Here is an 18,800-nt window from a genome sequence, read left to right as displayed (position 1 = left end):
TTCCCTGAAAGTAGCATCACAAATAGGGTGTGAAAAGCAGTGTCTGGCACATTACCCTTACTGAGACAGAGCACTGATTATAGGAGTTGAGAAGTTACAGTTGTACAAGATGTTGATGAGGCCAAATGAGAGTATTGTGTACAGTTTTGGTTAACCTGTTAGGGTAAATATGTAATTTAACTGGAAAGAGTTTCAAAAAAAGACTTACAATAATGTTGCCAGAACTCAAGGACCCGATTATAGGAAGAGGTTGAGCAGGTTTGGATTTTATTCACTGCAGCATTCGAGACAGATGTCTGCAGAGGTGTATATAATCATGAGGGGCATTGACAAGACAAATCCAAAGCTGTTTTCCCCAGAGAAAGGGAATCAGAAATTAGGTCTTAGGTGTAAATTGAGAGGAAAGATTTAAAAAGGAACCTCATCAAGCGGTGGGCATTGTGTAAAATTATATTGTGTAATAAATCAGGACCAATTTAGGTGGTCAGCTTAGTCAGAACCAGTGAGTTTCCATGCTGCATTACTAAATGACTATCAGGAAGTTGCCTGAATAAGGCTTATGTCAACAGAAACAACTCTTCCATCATAGCCTTTTCAGTCTACTACCAGATTTGTAAACTAAAGCTACACAAAACGCCTGTAGTCTCTTACTGCTGATAGCATGTGTCCATTTTTGGTCCATTGTGATTTACACATACATCTTGAGGATGCTGACTACAGACTACCACAATCACAGGGAATATAACCATCTTCTGGAATTAAACATTTGCTATACAGAAATGATCTTTCACCAGTTATAATCGTGCTAGTCACATCAAGTAGCAGCTTATAGACAGACAAATTTACTGGAGCGCCTGAAGGGCCAAAAATATAACCTAGTGGCTTATAATTGTTGAAGGCATTATTTAAATTTTATAAAGAACAAAATGACTTCATGTAATGAGATAAAAAATTAGCCATTTCATGCAATTTTGGAGAAACAATGATGACATCCAGGTAGAAAATATCAAATCTGCCCCCCCTACCCCTCCGCACAAAAATCAGCATGCAAATCATTATCTGATCTGACAGTACCACTGACCAGGCCAACTTTTACTGTCCACAGATGATTGCCCTTGCTTCAGTCTACAGAGTGAAGTTCTCCAAATAAAGCTACTTGGCAACAAGCTCTATAATCTATCTTTACCCAAAGCAAAAGTGAATGCACCATCCTTCTTCACATCAAATCATTTTAAGAACTCCCAGTACTACTTCGTCAACTGGCAAAAACATGCACTTGCAACATTGTGCTTGAACACCTGTTTTTGCTGGAACTGATTTTAAAAATCTCTGCTTCAGTGCTTTTTAATCTCTTTTGTTCATAGCTAGAAACAAGCAAAAACTTCTTAACACAGAGAAGTAGGGTATTTATTCCAACTGGAGGAGGAAGTGTTGGGGGGTGGGGGGAAGACACCATTTTGAAAGATTAATCTGCTCGACTATCCATTGTATCAAAAGCTAAGACTTCTTCACACACACAATAGAAAATTAGTATCCAAGTGACCAGCTCTTACCTTGAAATGGTTTTCCCCTAAATTAAATAGAAACAACTTAATATACGATCCACTAGATACCCCGTCTATACACTTCAAAACCATTTGAACCGGCCTTCTGTTTGAATGATGTCTCCATTCAATGGGGCTCATGCAGAAATCTGAAGAACATGATTATACCCTGCACAATTTGATATAATAAAGGGGACTAAATGCAATCTCTGGCATTACTTTTGACTTTGACCACATTCTGCTTTAAAGCCAAGTTTCCATCAATGATACACTTAATTTTTGAATATGACTTTTGGGACAAAAGTTGTCAAAAAATTTCTTGACATCCAGGTAGGAAGTATCAACTCTACCCCGCACTCCACCCTGCACAAATCAGCAATTTTCATATCTGTTAGATTAAACATCTAATACACACACTGCATTTAATACTTGACATGGAGAACATTAACTCAGCAATGATCTATTGTAGTCTGAAATTTAAATACTATACTTCAATATTTTTAGATATTTAAATCAGTCAACAACTTGAACTATATATTATTTCACCTTTACCCAAACATCACTCTAGTATCCAAAAAAAAACAACTGACATTTTTTTTTGAGATCATAGGAAAACCAAAACATTTATACAGCATAGAGAACAATCTTACTTAAACTACAGGGGATTTTTTTAAAACAATTTTAGCATATCGTCCAACAATTCTTTCTTGGCTTTCTACATCTTCACTGATGCTCTCAAATCTATCCAAAACCAACTTTGGTCTCTGAGCAAATATATTTTAAAACACCTACAAAAAAAACTTTGAAGAAAGAAAGAGACCATCTCTTAACAGGTCAGTCTAAAGCTTCGCCAGCTGATGCGGTATGGTATTCAGGATGTGAAGTGCTGGGAAACAATAATATAAAATCAATCCTTCCTTCAGTATAAAGGAGCGTTTTAAAGAACCGTATTACAACTGAAAACTAAATTAAGGTAACAAGTACTTACGATATGCCCTGTTCATCCCCAGTTTGCCGCAAATGCAAACCTGTTAACTCAGATTCCTGCTCTTCCTCAGACACTTCCTCAGAAGTGTGGGTTACTTCTATTAGAGGATTCATAACTTCCATGTCTGCAACACCAAAAGCATATTACACAATTTTTAATTATTCAGTACTTTCGTAATTTGGATTTATGCATTCCACAATTACAAGACAAACACAGTATTGTTCTGGTCAAAATTTGGGTTGAAGTGGTGTATGGAAGTAGATAATTATGTATTAGAATTATCTGGAATGCAGAAAATTACATTTATGTAAGATGTAAATCCACTAAATGCAGTAAAATGACAAACTTAGCAGCAACCAAAAAACAAAAAAAATCAGCAACTGAAATGATGTCACATGATGCTCCAGGAAAGCAGAATTAAAGTAGTTGGATATCCTAACCACCAACAGCATGTTTTGCCTACAATGTCATTTTTTGAAACTCTTAATTTCTCTCAATAATTATTTCCACTGTTACGTACCCCGTATCTGGGTTGCCAAACCAGCAGAAATGGAACACTCGTTTGGAGTCTGGATTACTAGGAACTAATAAAGTTTTATTAAAGAAACAAATAATAGTGCTCTAATTGTAAGGATATAAATGTAACAGGTTAGCAATGATAATACACACCTATACACAGAATTAGGGTAATAGGAATCAACCAAGCTCTATCGCAGCCTAGGGGTAAAATGATCAGTCTTAAGTGACGCACAGTTCATTTCAGCTTAGTGCAGTTCGCAGTAATCGCTGTTGTACCACTGGAGGGGGGGGGGTGCAATTTGGTTCAGGTAGACCATTGATGTCTTCTATCCTGCTGTGGTCACCAACTGTGACCCCTCCGTTCCGGATGCGATCGTTCTTCCGCGGTGAACCCAGCACCCAGGCAAGGGCGGACACACACACCAGGTTCCCACTGATTATACCTTTACACCCTGTGAGCCTATGGTCGGTTCCCGCAAACCGGACCTCCAAACTCCCACCACTTGTGGGGGCACAACGCACTTTCCAGGGTCTCGTTGTCTCGTGGTGTGTCGTGCCTTAGCGAACCTGCTTTTTTTATCCCCCTGCTGGGGTATCGCCTGTCCATCAAATTTCAAACAGTTCAGGTTCAAAGCAACCGGTCTGTCAATATTCTGAAGTGTGTTTCTTTTCCGTTAATCCCTCTCTCCTCTCATTAGCATTTTGAATGTTTCTCCATTGTCTCTCTTATCTCTCTCATTAGCATCAATAGCTTGGTTTGGCGTCACATCACCTTATGCATTCCATCAGGTTTCTAGTATTCAAGTCCAAGTTCACGTTCAACTTCAACTATCATTCAACCATGCATGAATATAACCAAACAAAACAGAGTTCCTTTGGGGACAAGGTGCAAAACACATTACCAACAGCATACAGCAAGTAGCACAAATGGTTACAGTATCAGAAACACAAAGTCACAAAGAAAATTTAATATAGCCCAAGCCCCTGAGTGGCATGACTGTCCAGCTTGTTCTTCCACCAATCAAACAGCAGAGGGCAGCCCCCAAACCAGCACGATTCCAGCATGCCCTACAGAGGCTCCTGCTCTCTCCGATGGGCGGCTGCAACAGACCACTACATCCAGGACAACTCCACAGCCAAGGCCAAGTCCTCACCACAACTAAGGCAACTCAAACTCACCAGCTGTCAGAGTCGCCAATGAACGGACTTGCAGTATTGTACGGTATCAATGTCCAACAAGACCTTGCAATCTCAATAAAAACATCCAAAATAACCACTCGCACACCATCTCGACACAACGGTACACAAGGCCACCCAACAGCACAACGACGATACGCAGTAAGTCCAGCTCCATTGCTATCAAGAAACTCTCTGATGAGATTGTCCTGCAGTACCTGATGCTCTGAATATCCAGCAGTGAATTGCAATTCCAAAAAACCTACAAGAAAAAACACACCTTTGATTAGACCCCAAGTTCTTTCTATATTCTATTTATAAAAACTTTTTAAGCCATAACAATGCTATAAACCCAGCCTTTGGGCTAAATTTCAGTTGGTGACAAACTAATGGCTCATACTATTCATCACATGTACATCTTTCCCCGACGTTCCAGCCATGAGTCCAAAAGATGCCTCACCTTCTACGCTCCCTTATCCCTTAGCTATTAGACAACACTAACTTCATAACACTATAATGGTCCTTCTCAATGTTAAAGATATTGCTATGGGCTCCAAGTGCTTGGATTCAAACTGTATCTGTAGTCCACCATGTTGTGATCACTACTACTCTCGGGATTCTTAGTCCCAACAATTTTTATTAATCCACCTCATTACACATGAGCATATGTACAATCATCTGCTCCAGGGTAAATCCTGCAACACATAGGATGCTATGAAAGCAGTTAGCCGACTATTACAGTTCAGGGCGTCGGAGTTCAATTCTGACACCATCTGTAAGAAGTCTGTACATCCTTCCCATGAGCACATGGGATTCCTCTGGCTTCCTCCCACAGCCCAAAGTCATACGAGTTAGTAGGTTAATTAGTCACTATAATTAGAGTTAAACCGATGGGTTGCTGGGTGGTGTGACTCGTTGGGCTGGATAGGCTTGTATCTCTACCTAAATAAATAGTGCACGAAGAAACAATCCCTGACACGCTCCACAAATTCCTCTTCTATGATGCCCTTGCCAGTTTGATAGTCCAATTAAAATGCAGATTAAAATAAGATAATTGCAGTAAAATACAGACAAGAGACTGCAGATGCTAGATGCAAATAAAAAATTGTTGGGAGATTTAGGTCAGGCACCATCTGTAGATGCAAAAAGAATGGTCATGTTTCAGGTCAAGGACATGCATCGGGACGGAGAAATATAGATGGAAGATAGCAAGTATAAATAGGTGAGAGGAAAGAGCGAGGCAGCAGCTGGCAGCAAATGAGGACTCAATGGCAAAACAAAACTATAAAAAAATTATTGGCAAGTAAAATCAAAGAGAATTTATTTAGCTCAGATCAGTTTTAGAAGTACATAAAGTTCAGAGTATAACCAAGGAAAGGCTGTTCAGGCTACTCAATGATGATGAGGGAGATAGCATAGACAATTTCTACAATTGCAGAGAAAGTGTCAGGGAATAATGAGCAAACCAGGGAGTCCTAGAAAATAGAAAAGGGTGGGCAGGGGAAAATGTGACTGGTGATGACACCTTGTTGCATTTGTACTTATTCAAAATAAAATAAATTAAGTCCAGGAGATAACCAAGGAAAAACTGGAGCCCTTCGGATTTCATAAAAGTAACCAGTTGGACAAAGGACAGCTCTGCTAGTGATTCATTCACTTTAAGTTACTAAATCCGTTAAAACTTCCTTTTAAAAAAAAGTGTATTCCATCCATTTCACCATTCTTCCCTAACTGCAACATCTGCATTATCCATCTTTTCAAAGAAGTCAGCTATGAAGTACTTGTTCTCTGCCCAACTGGTTATATTTATGGACACCACTTTTTCCTTTCTCATCCTCTGGATTTTGTATTTAATTGAAGTAAATGTTTTGATATTTTAGTTGCCAATAGCTTACCATACTAAATGACAATGAGCACTTTTCAGGACCTGATGGAAATTTTGTTTAGACCTATAATCCCTAGACTCCACCCAAATTAAGAGCCATTGTAGAATCTACAACTAATCCCAAGGAAGACATAACAAAGTTTCTGATATTTAACAAAAGTGCCACAATCCCACCAAAGAGAATATTAAGGTGATGATGGGGGCTATGAAATGGAGGTGGGTAAACTGGTCAGAGCCATGTGTCAGATGTCAAACTAAATACCACATAGCAGGGGTTCCCAACCTGGGGTCCATTGACCTCTCGGTTAATGGTAAGAGTTCATGGCATCAAAAAGGTTGGGAACCCCTGCCAATGCAGTGAAGGACTGTTCTCCATCTATTATGCACTGGCATAAAATTAATAGCATGTTGCTGAAATCAGACAAGTTTGTTGATTATGTTAAGCGTGTATGAAAAGTATATGATAATCATTTAGGCCTTGGCCTTAATCAGCATGAGCCTGCATTGTTTAATACTATTATAAATAGGTAGCAAACCACTCTGTACTGCTCATACTGGCTGGTAGGTAGAGCCTTTGGCAGAGGTTGTGACTGCACTACAGCACTACCAATGCCAAATCCACCATCAGCAACAGAGCAGAGGAGACCCATGCGGGCCCAACAGGATAATTCAGGGATCAAGCCAAGAGGAGAGGTAGAGGGTGAAGAAAACTACAAGGAAGAAATGCCTGTTTCAATGTCTCTGCTTAACAACAAGGAACCCAAGCCCCTTTTACAGTAAAGAATCCATTTGGCCCATCCCCACAAAAGGAGACACTCTCACACATTTTCCCAGTAACTCATCCAACATTGGAACCTTTAGTTTCCCTGACCATAAACATCCAAATTAAAGAACTCCTTATCGGTACTGGGGAAGCCTACTCCACTGTTAAGGAATGTGATTATCCGACGATAGGGAAATCCTTAAACCCAGTCAAGGTGGTGGGCATTACTGACCAGTGCCATGTCCAATATAGCACCTTATACCATTCAAGGATGCACAAGAGAGCACCAATTCCTAATAGCTGCCAAGTTAGCAGTTAATTTACTGGGGTGGGATCATTGCTGCAAATTGGACTGCACACTGATGTGTCCAATTTCAAGCCGTAGAAAGCAATTACCTACAGGCATGCTTCCTGGTGGAACCATAGCTACTCGATGCTCCCATGGCATGGTGGGCGAAGATTGTTGACACCAATATCACACACAAATTCTTAATTTGATTCAGCAACTCAATTCAGCAAGAGCCTTGGATCAGGCAACGTTTTCCAGATTACATAATAGTTCCATGGCACTGGTATCATCATCTAAACAGCACAACCTATTATGACTTTGATGGCCGATACCAATTATGCAAGTAAACCAACCCCACCACTTTAAACTCACTCTATTTTATAAGCATCTACTCTGTACCTCGGTCAACAAGGCATCAGCAATGAAACATTCAGAAGACATGAAAACAGTGTTCAATGGGAAGGCTTCATGGTGGCACAATGCAGAGTTTATGTTTTGCTGGGATATGAGGCAAAAGGCCTGGGGTCAATGTTCAAATGACTCCTTTCATGGATAACCCAAAAAGCTTACTCAGCAAGGCATGGGACAATCCATGATTTGCAAAATTCCAAGATATGACTGCTAATGGATCCCAATGGATCCCACTAAGCTCCCTTCAATGTGTGATTGTTAGTGCATGGAAGAATAACTTGCAATTCCAGGCAGTAGCCTCCCAAACCAATAATACTTTATGTTGGATGTGTGCCCATTCCGTCATCACTGATGCCTCAGAGATGTGCTCCTTTACACTTCCCTTGAATGAAACCTGGTATAAAGGCAGCTTTGATATAAAAAAAAATTCCTCTGCAGAAGCATGTGCCCTCCAAAGTGGAAATAAATGAGGAAATGAACTTGTACGTCTGAAGAAACATTAATCGAGGAAGCATAGGGGTGCTGGACTTAGGAATGGACCAATGTCAATATGTCGTCATCAGCAAGGACTGCAGCAAATTCCTTAGTTTAGTTAGTAAGTTCCTTAGTTTAGAACTTACCGGCAAGATGTACCAGTTGGTCAGCTGACTAATCTTTTGTATACTGCCCCGTGATTAGGTTCAGATTAAATTGGGGCATTGTTGGGCAGCAAGGCTCAAGAGGCCAAAAGGGCCTATTCTGGACAGGTGTTTGCAAATCAAAATAAAATCCTTATCCAAAGTGGTGATAAAGTACCACATGGACTTCGGCTTCCTTCTGGTTGCTTGCAGAGGGGTCTGAGCCATGAGCCCTGCTGCCATTTTGTTGATCCAAGTAGCTATATCAACAGAAGATGTGAATGTGGTAAAAAGGCAACTTAATATTTTCAATAAGGTGGTAGAAGAAAAGCCCTTTAACCATATATAACCATATAACAATTACAACACGGAAACAGGCCATCTCAGCCCTTCTAGTCCGTGCCAAACTCTTACTCTCACCTAGTCCCACCGACCTGCCCTCAGCCCATAACCCTCCTTCCTTTCCTGTCCATATAGCTGTCCAGTTTAACTTTAAACGACAACATCGAACCTGCCTCAACCACTTCTGCTGGAAGCTTGTTCCACACAGCTACCACTCTCTGAGTAAAGAAGTTCCCCCTCATGTTACCCCTAAACTTTTGCCCTTTAACTCTCAACTCATGTCCTGTTTGAATCTCCTCCACTCTCAATAGAAAAAGCCTATCCACGTCAACTCTATCTATCCCCCTCATAATTTTAAATACCTCTATCAAGTCTCCCCTCAACCTTCTACATTCCAAAGAATAAAGACCCAACTTGTTCAAATTTCTCTGTAACTTATGTGATGAAACCCAGGTAACATTCTAGTAAATCTTCTCTGTACTGTCTCTATTTTGTTGACATCTTTCCTATAATTCGGTGACCAAAACTGTACACAATACTCCAAATTTGGCCTCACCAATGCCTTGTACAATTTCAACATTACATCCCTATACTCAATGCTCTGATTTATAAAGGCCGCATACCAAAAGCATTCTTCACCACCCTATCCACATGAGATTCCACCTTCAGGGAACTATGCACCATTATTCCTAGATCCCTCTGTTCTACCGCATTCTTCAATGCCCCACCATTTACCATGCATATCCTATTTTGATTAGTCCAACCAAAATGTAGCACCTCACATTTATCAGCATTAAACTCCATCTGCCATCTTTCAGCCCACTCTTCTAACTGGCCTAAATCTCTCTGCAAGCTTTAAAAATCTATACTGGTGCAGATGGATACATATGTTGAGAGGTGGTTGGGAGAGATTGTTAAGCATCTGATAAAGTATATCAGCATCATGCTGGCTATAATAGTGGTGAGCTACAGATAGCACTATGCCAAGGCCACAGATTATACAGGGCTATAAGAGAGCTGTTTTTCTGTTCCCCATTTCTAAACTTCTAATAGAAACTCAGCCAGAAGCACACAGCATGATGATAATTAAAGGCCATCTTAGTTGCTCTTAGAGAAAATATTGGGGAGAGGGTGGGGAGGAACTGTGGAAAAATATGAATAATACAGTTACAAAAGGGTTATTAAATCTGCCTCCACGTGATCGAGTTTATAAGGAAATGTAAAGAAAAAGCAGAAGAGTCCGTTGGTGGAGAGCATGGTGCCTTCCCCCAACTGCTACCTTGCTAGAAAGATAATAAAGATTTCACTGTTAACTCAAGTTATTTACAACACCACCACTGGACACACAGGCTTTTTCCTGTGTAATAATTCTGCAAATACCTGAAGACACTAGCAGAATGCCAGAAATGCATGAGTGTCAAGGGGCAGAAGTGAGTGTCATTGCTATTACTAAGGAGAAGGTGCTTGGGGAGCTGATGCCTGAAGGTAGATAAGCCACCTAGACCAGATGGAGTACACCCCGGTGTTCTGGAAGAGATAGCTAAAGAGATTATGGAAGCATTAATGATCTTTCAAGAATTGTTAGACTCTGAAATGCTCCCAAGGACTGGAAAATTGCACGTCACTCCACTCTTTAAGAAGGGAATGAGGCAGAAAAAATGAATTTACAAGGTCAGTTGTTCTGTCTTCAATGGTTGGAAAGATGAACATAATAAGCACCTACAGTGTTACAGGAAAGCATGGACAGAAGATTGGCTGACTGTCAGGGGGTAAAGAACAGGAATAAATGGGGCCTTCTGTGGTTGGCTGCCGGTGACTAGTAGTGAACTGCAGTGGTCAGTGTTCCGACTGCTTCTTTTTAAATTGTATGTAAATGATTTGGATGAAGGAATTGATAGCTTGGTGACCAGGTTTGTAGATGACAGAAAGACAAGCAGAGGAGCAGGGAGTGTTGAGGAAGCAGGGAGTCTGCAGAAGGACTTGGACAGATTGAGGGAATGGGCAAAGAAGTGGCAGATGGACATAATGTAGGGATGTACATGATCATGCCCTTTGGCAGATGGAATAAAAGATACGGACTATTTTCTAAATGCGGAAAAATTCAAAAATCAGAGGTGCAGAAGGACTTGGAGTCCTTGTGCAGGATTCCCAAAATGTTAACTTATAGGCTGAGTCAGTGTTAAGAAAGGTAAATGCAATGTTAGCTTTCATTTTGAGAGGACTAGAATACAAAAGCAAAGATGTAATGCTGTGGATTTTAAGACATTGGTCAGACTGCATTTGAACTACTGATAGCAGTTTTAAGTTCCTTAGCTATGGAAGGATATACTGGCATTGGACAGGTTCCAGAGGAGGTTCATGATAATGATTCTGGGAATGAAAGGGTTAACACATGAAGAGCATTCGATAGCTTTGCGTCTGTACTCACTGGAGTCTATAAGGATGAAGGATCTCATTGAAACTTATTGAACATTGAAAGGTCTAGATAGAGTGGATGTGTTAAGGCCTTGTAGTTTTTGAAGAGGTCTCACGAATAACACTGGTTTACTTTGTTCAAAAAAATTATTTGACAATACTACAGATGCATTGATTTAACAACACTGAATGCAGAAATGTCACTGTGAATGTAAAGAAAATTATGTACATTTGTATTTTCTGTACATTTAAAAAAAATTATCCAAGTCCTCAACCAGTCCAACAAGGCAGTCTCAACAGACAGTAGTAAAGTCTCAAGTTGAGCTCAATTTCAAGGAAGCAGTTTTTCTTTTGGGAGCACTTGCTTGCCCTGCCCATGTATTCAAGTTCAACAAACTCCATTTAAAGAAAAGTGCAGATCAGTAAATACTTGAAGTCCTTTTGACAACATGACTAAAGTTTAAAAAAAGGTCTTTTTCGCATAATCAAAGATCCCTAACAATACAAATGCTGGGCTATCTTCAGCTTGATATATAAAAACTAAGATACTCTAAACATTGGAAATCTGAAATAAAACCAAAAGGTTCGAAATACACGGCAGGTGAATTAGGAACAAACACAATTGCTGGTTATCTGAAATTGCTGAGCACAAATGTTAATTCTGGAAACTATAATCTGCCAAGAAAAAAGACAAGATCCTGTTCCTTCAACTAACAGTGGTCCAAACACTGATGAGGAGAGCAAGTACAACAAAAAATTAAATTGACAGGCAAATGGAAACTTAGACAATGGAAGGATTCTACAATGCAATCATCCAATCTACACATATTTTTCAATACACTGAAACCCACTGCACAGAATGCAGCCCTCTCAATTAGGCTACGTCCAGACTACGCCAGATAATTTTGAAAACGCCCCTCTGTCCACATTGAACCGGCGTTTTTAGCCCCTGAAAACGGAGATTTTAAGAAACGGTCTCCAGAGTGAATAAATCTGAAAACGCCTAATATCCATTGCAGTGTGTACGGGGTAACCGGAGTTTTTTAAAACCGCTGTCATGACGTGCCGGAACAGATGGCAGCAGCACGGCATTTCATTGTTTTCTCCTTCTTCTTACTACTTTATTGTCGCCAAACAATTGATACTAGAGCGTACAATCATCACAGTGATATATGATTCTGCACTTCGCAGAACCTAACAATTTCAGAACAGATGGCAACGAGACTGAAGCCAGAAGAGTTAGAAATGTACTCACCAAATACTTCGACCCATAGCTTACCGAATAAATAAGTATACTCACTTTGCCCTGTTTTCTGTCCTTGTTTGTATGAAGGTGGTTTACCTATTTATGCAAGTACTTCTCTGACAATAGATGTGTAACAGCCTAATGTAACATTGTATGCAAATACAAGATAACACTGACACAGTCATGTTTTACACACTTAACAAGGTGCTTTATCAATGCAACAGAGTTAGTCAGTTTTTCAATGTTCGTCGTCAGCCGGGTCATACTGTCCGTGAACTCCCTGTCGGTTGCCTCCATACGCTCCAGTATTTGTTTTTTCAGTTTTAAGTCCTCCTGCGCGAGAGCCAAGAGCAATTCCTTTTAAGTTTTAATACTCTGTAACTGGACAAACGCACACCAAGTATACCGTTTCCTCTTCGCTTGTTTTCTGCGTGTCCTGCGCATGCCCAGTGGAGGAGATTTGCCCAAATATCCGTCTAATGTGGACAGAGATATTTTGAAAAATGCTTAGTGTAGATGCCTGTCGTTTTTACTCAAAACCGGCGTTTCAAAATTATCCGGCGTAGTGTAGATGTAGCCTTAGTGTTTTACTGAGTGTTTGTGTCCTTGCCTTTGGGGAGAGTAACAAGTAAAATGGCAGGTGTTGCATTTCCTCCATCACGTGGTAAGATGGTGCAAGAGAAAGATAATAAAGTCTGGAAGCAGCAAAATGAACATGGGGTCACAAAGGAACAGTCCATTGTAAATGCTGAAAGAACAAGATGTGCCTCTTCTTTAAATTAAAAAGGCAAAAAAAATCAGAGGATGATATACCCAGGATCCAAATACTTCAGACAAATATTTCACTCCCACTTAGAATTATCAGTGTATGCTGACACAATGGTTTCCCGAACATCAGCAAAACCAGACATACAATACTTGACTAATTTGTGGAATCCTTTCAGCCAGGGAGGGTGACCCAGCTTTATCTCATTTAACACTCCATCCTCTCCTACTTCAACATCTGCCTTTGGCTTCTTACTGTTATAATAAGAAAGCTCAACAGTTCTCAACATCAAATTCAATAACTTCAGATAACAAGCTATTCTACAAGACACAAGAGCAGAAAAAGGCCATTCCCTCATGTCTGATTTATTATCTATCTCAAACCCATTCTCATGCCCTCTCTGTGCCCTGACTGATCAAGAACTCATCAACCTCCACTTCAAATATGCCCAATTACTTGGCCTCCACAGCCAATGAATTCCACATATTCACCACCCTCTGGTAAAAGAAAATTTTCTCATCCCTGTTCTAAAAGGACATCCTTTTGTTCTTAGGCTGTGCCCACTGGCGCTAGACTCTCCCACTACAGGAAACATTCTTTCCACATGCACTCTGTCCAGGCCTTTCAATATTCAATAGGTTTCAATGATGTCCCCCACCCCCTTCGTCCTTCGAAACTCCAGCGAGTACAGGCCCAGAGTCAACAAACAATAACGCTTTCATTCCTGGAATCATTCTTGTGAACCTACTCTGGACCCTCTCCGACATTAGCATATCCTTTCTTAGATAAGGGATCCAAAACTCTTCACAGCACTCCAAGTGCAATCTGACCAATGCTTTATAAAGTCTCAGCATTACATCCTTGCTTTTACATTCTAGTCCTCTTGAAATGAATGCTAACATTGCAGGTGCCTAACCACTGACTCATCCAACATGTTAACCATTCGAGAATCCTGCACAAGGACTCCCAAGTCCCTTTGTACCTCTGATTTTTTTTGTAAATTTCCTCTCCATTTAGAAAATAGTCTACGCCTTTATTCCTTCTGCCAAAGTGCATGGCCGTGAACATCCCTGCACTAACGTGAAAAGAACAGGGCCCAACACATATGGACCCTTATGGAACACCACTATTCCAATTTGCAGGCCTGGACAAATCTAATGAACATTTAACCACTTGGAAATTTAATCCAATTCCTTTTTCCACTACCTAACCTGCAGAGTTTTATCAATCACACTGTTGCTGTTTGAGATTGCCAGGAGCATCTGTAGTGATCTCCATAGGTTCCAGTTTGATTTTTTCCCCTCTCATCTTTTCATTTATCTCCTCTTTAAATCCATCTAGTAAGACTTCACCACACTACCTCAGCCAGCACCACCACCAGTTACATCATTTGGTCTTGGTGATGACAGATGCACCCTTTTAATCTCTCCACCTCTTCTCTACAAATTAAAAATGTTTCTTTAACTTCAGTGCAGATAATAGATCAACCTGAAACATCAACTCTTTCCAGATGATGCCTGATCCCATTAAGTATTTCCAGCATTCCATCCGGCTTGATATCCAATTACAAAAAGCAAATCACAAGCGGAAAAGATCTCACAAATGTACAGCAAAATTACAGAAATAGCTAATTTCTAAGAGATTCAGTGCCACATTTTAGAAAACATACAATACCCATCACTTCACTATAAGTAACAGCCACTCATCTAAAACATTTTAAGCTGCATTTTTGAAGACGAATTTATCACTTAAGAGATATATTTCAAAACCAAACCAGTTCTAAAAATAAAACCGTCAGAGGATGACCAGTTTACTCCATGAGGAACTAAGAAACACCAGCCTAGTTATTCAAATTATTTCCTATCACTCTTATAATGAAATAGTTTATAAGGACGTGCAAAGTCTCAGAAATGCTTTCATTTTGCGTCTGACACCGATTTTATTGGTTCTTTCACTCAACGTTAGTGTTGCTCCATATCGCAGTTTTCATATGTTGTTTATCATTCATTTCTTCACATTAAGACACGGTCTGGCCACACCTTTTAAAAATGATTGATAACCAGGACATTTTTAATTGGCTTAGGCCCTAAATGCAACGCAACACACGGATCAAAGGTTTTATTTAAGATTAATCCTCATTTAGGCAATTATTTCCCAATATTTACATGGGTAACATTACGAGTTCATTTAGAACATACTGAGGCAAGATAATTTAAATGCCCTAATACTGCCGGTTTCATTGACAATAGATTACAAAATGCTAAAGTTTCTTCAGAAGCAAGGAATTGACGATTCGATACTACAGCCGCCTTCTTGGCCAAATCCCCGTTTTCCTGGAAGCTGCTTCATTTCATTTCAGGAACACATTCGCCCCAGACTCGGACTGAGCCGTCACAACCCCTTGGCGCCATTACTTGGTTCCTGAAGGCTGGCCCGGGAAAAGCGCTGCCTGCCCGCCCGCTCACTCACTCACCCATCTCGTCTCCGGCGTCCATAGAGGCGACACGCCACGACTCGGCACGACAAGCCGTCCTCCCGCAGCCCGGCTCGCCTCAAAAAAGAGTCCTAGGCGAGTGAACGGAGAAACGGGCGCCGCAAGAGGACCACGGGGGCACAGGAGACTGCAAATGCTGGAATGTGGAACGAACGTCATTCATCTAAAGGCGAGGAAATTCCCCTACCGACAGTGGCGAGCAGTAAATGGAACCGAACCCTATCCCGTTCCCTCCCACAGACACGACACGACACGACACTGGAGGAGGCAAATTCAAAGCAATGACGGCTGAGGCGGCGGCGCCTTTCGTTAACACGGCCGCCTTCGCTCGATATACTTCGAAATATCATCTACTTGCAGTGTCAATCACAAAGCTAGCCCCACGAACACTGGCGTTACTAAAACTGCTAACTAACGGGCCACTGTGCCGACCGCAAACAGCAACTCAAACCGAATCCGGGAGAAAACATGCGCAAATTCACCCCAGTTATGAACATGCGCATTTGCAGTCCCTGCTCAGTCTCTGAACTTCACTAGACGTGGAAGTTATTTTCTGCTTTTTGTACTTTCAGAACATATCCAAAAGATTACTTTGAACGAGATGTTTAGTTTATTTCCTATACATATTTTCTACTTGTTTGGTATAAATTGCTAATGGAAGCCGCGCCTAATCATCTGGTTAATTTCAGTTTCTTTAGCTAGATCTTGGTTACAACTTTTGCACAGTGACTTAATTGCTTGCTCAATTTCCCAGACTTTTGCCTACTGTGCCACCTAAAGTTATGGAATTGTTACTTTGTTACTTCGTTACCTTGGCACAAGGGGCAAAAAGCTTGTCATTATTGAACTTCGCAAGCTACGTGTCGTCGCTGTTCAAAGGTGCAATTGTAAAGGAGCACATCGCTAAAGCATTCCACAACGAAGTCCAGGAGGGAATAACCTAGCAAAAAGCACGGATGCAAATACAGACTGCAGACTGGTTTTAACTATCTGTCTCAATTAATCCATGTTTCCCTTACTTCCCATCTTTTTAAATGTCTCCCATGTCAAAAGTTCTTTTATCTTATTCTTAGCTCCATATCTGACATTTGTAGTTTCTATCAAACGGATATAAAGGTGCAAGATTTTCTCCATTTCATCTCCTGTCCTTTCCCCTCCTTCCAATCCTTACACCCTCCCCCCACCTTTTCTTGCAGCATCAAAACCAATTCCTTTTCATTCTCCTCTTCTTGCTCTTTATTTCTTCCTTCCTTCCTTCCTTCCTGTTTACCCCACCTCACCAGCTGTACTCCACTGTACTCCTCACTCTCCAACCATAAGAAAATTTTCAGGACAAAATTTGCCAGCTTCTACCAGCCATCAGGAAAATTTTCAGTCAGCCATCCAATGCTGCATTGGCTGATTGAAATCTTTGTCACGTCTATCCTGGTATATGGATAAATCCAGCCTCTTGGCTTGGTAAAAGACATAATGGGACTCAATAATTATCAGTAGTGCATCAGGAGACAGGTGGCAGCTGCATGCTCTCTGGAGCTTTCTGAGGAGGCCTAAACCAAGGGCTTTGGACAGCTCAGCCCCTGACAATTGTTCAGTCAACATCAGGCAAAGAGTAGGTAGAAACTAGAATCTATGGTCTGTAAGGGTAATGGAAACACAATCAAACAAAGCTTTCAGAAGAAATTTGAAGTGACACTGAAATGAGAAAAAAATACTGTAGAACGAAGGAGAAAGATTGGAATGATGGGATTGCTCTCATTGGAGACAGCATAAGTTCACTGATCAGAGTAGCCTCCTTCTTTGCTGTAACTGTACTATGATATTATTTAGAACCATACCCTATAGAAACAGGTCATTTAGCTCACACCTATTCTAATCCCATTTACCAGCACCTTGTCCATAGCTATACAATAATGCCTTTCTGATTCAAGTACTCATATAACATAGCTGTTGAAGTACCTGCATCCACCTTCCACATAGGCAGTGTGTCCCAGATTCCAACCAAACTTGGAATGAAAAAAACTTTTACCTCTGAATACCACTAAACCCCTTTACCCTAAACCTATGCACTCCAATCTTAGACCTCTGCTCGGGGAAAAAGTGTTCTACTACCTACCCCATCTGTGCCTTTCAGAATGTTGTATTCCTCATTGGATCCCCTCTCAGCCTCCACTACTCCAAGGAAATTTAATCCAACCTATTCAGTCTCTCCGCATAACCGAAATGCTCCATCTGAATCTCTTCTGTGCCTTCAGGGCAATTATATCCAATATTCCTCTCTGTTTGTTTTACAGCTGTGTGGACCAGCCATTGCTCTAAGGAAATTTTTTACGTGGCCTAATAACCGCATGGCACTTTTTTCTATATTGCATACTATGAATATTTAGAATGAAAATTCGAAAATCACATACCTTTGATTTTATTTATTGATTGACAAGTATTATGAAATACAGTACAACAAAGAAAATATTTAATATTTCATAAACTTTTTCTTGTCTGTCTTTATTATAGACCAGATTAATTTTGCATCCAGATGAAAGATACGCCTTAATCCTCATAAGAACATCTAAAATGTTTGACTTCTAATCAGAATATAGAATTTTTCACATCAGACAAACACAAACAGCAGCTCACAACACAAGTAAGCAATGTCATGCAGTCAAAACAACTGACTGGCACAAAGGAAAAAGTAAAATGTTTTGACTAGATGGCATTGCCATTCAGCGGACTGGTGGTTCATTAGCAACAAGCGTGAAGGATTTTGGCCAACTGTGTTGGGTAAATAACTTTGCGACACTGTAGAATTGTGTGTCTGTATTGCTCAATGCCTGGATAAGCAGAACATCCTGGTGTTGCCCTTTAGCCTACTGCTGTAGACATAAGACCAGTTGGTGCTGACCTCTAGCTTGCAGCTGTACACCACGAGGCAATGTGACTTTGGTGTTTTTCCCTCTGGCTTGCTGAGAACAATACCAAATATGGAAATGTTAAACAAACCATGCCCATTAGGGTCAACCATAAAGAGGGTGTGTGTACTGATTGTAAGTGGAGTCATTGCTTTTCCATGGTTATTAATCCCCTTGTATAAAATCTTGTAATTGTGATCTCCAAGAAACAGACCATCTCTGCATTTGTGCTGCTGCTGATAGTGGAGTACTCTTCTGTGGATTGAAAAAGGACACGTGGTTGATGATCAATAATGAGGGTAAGCTCTCTCCCATTCAAGTACTAGCTAAAATGTTTTACACCCAAAACCAGACTCAAAGGCTTTCTGTCAATTTGTGCATAATTTTTTTCTGCTGCAAAAAGGGTATGTGATGCAAAGGCTATGTTACATTCACTTCCATC

The 18,800-nt window shown here is 40.6% G+C and overlaps 1 protein-coding gene across 2 annotated transcripts in view; it reads right to left on the bottom strand.

The window, feature by feature from the left end:
* Positions 1-16,018, bottom strand: part of slc36a4 (solute carrier family 36 member 4) — a 299,790-nt gene extending 283,772 nt beyond the window's left edge. Inside the window, exons 1-2 of one of the 2 annotated variants that reach the window (XM_063053867.1) lie at positions 15,435-16,018; positions 2,533-2,656 (exon numbers count right to left, since the gene is read on the bottom strand). In XM_063053867.1, the coding sequence (XP_062909937.1) occupies positions 2,533-2,656; positions 15,435-15,456 (146 nt within the window). In that variant the 5' untranslated portion in view covers positions 15,457-16,018. The remainder of the gene's footprint in view (positions 1-2,532; positions 2,657-15,434) is intronic. The other variant, XM_063053866.1, reaches the window with a different exon arrangement.
* Positions 16,019-18,800: the final 2,782 nt, after the last annotated feature.

The sequence above is a fragment of the Mobula hypostoma genome, chromosome 7, assembly GCF_963921235.1.
Source record: "Mobula hypostoma chromosome 7, sMobHyp1.1, whole genome shotgun sequence".
NCBI classification, from domain to species: Eukaryota; Metazoa; Chordata; class Chondrichthyes; order Myliobatiformes; family Myliobatidae; genus Mobula; species Mobula hypostoma.
Note: the sequence above shows the minus strand (reverse complement) of the source record. Positions and strands in the feature narration are given on the sequence as shown.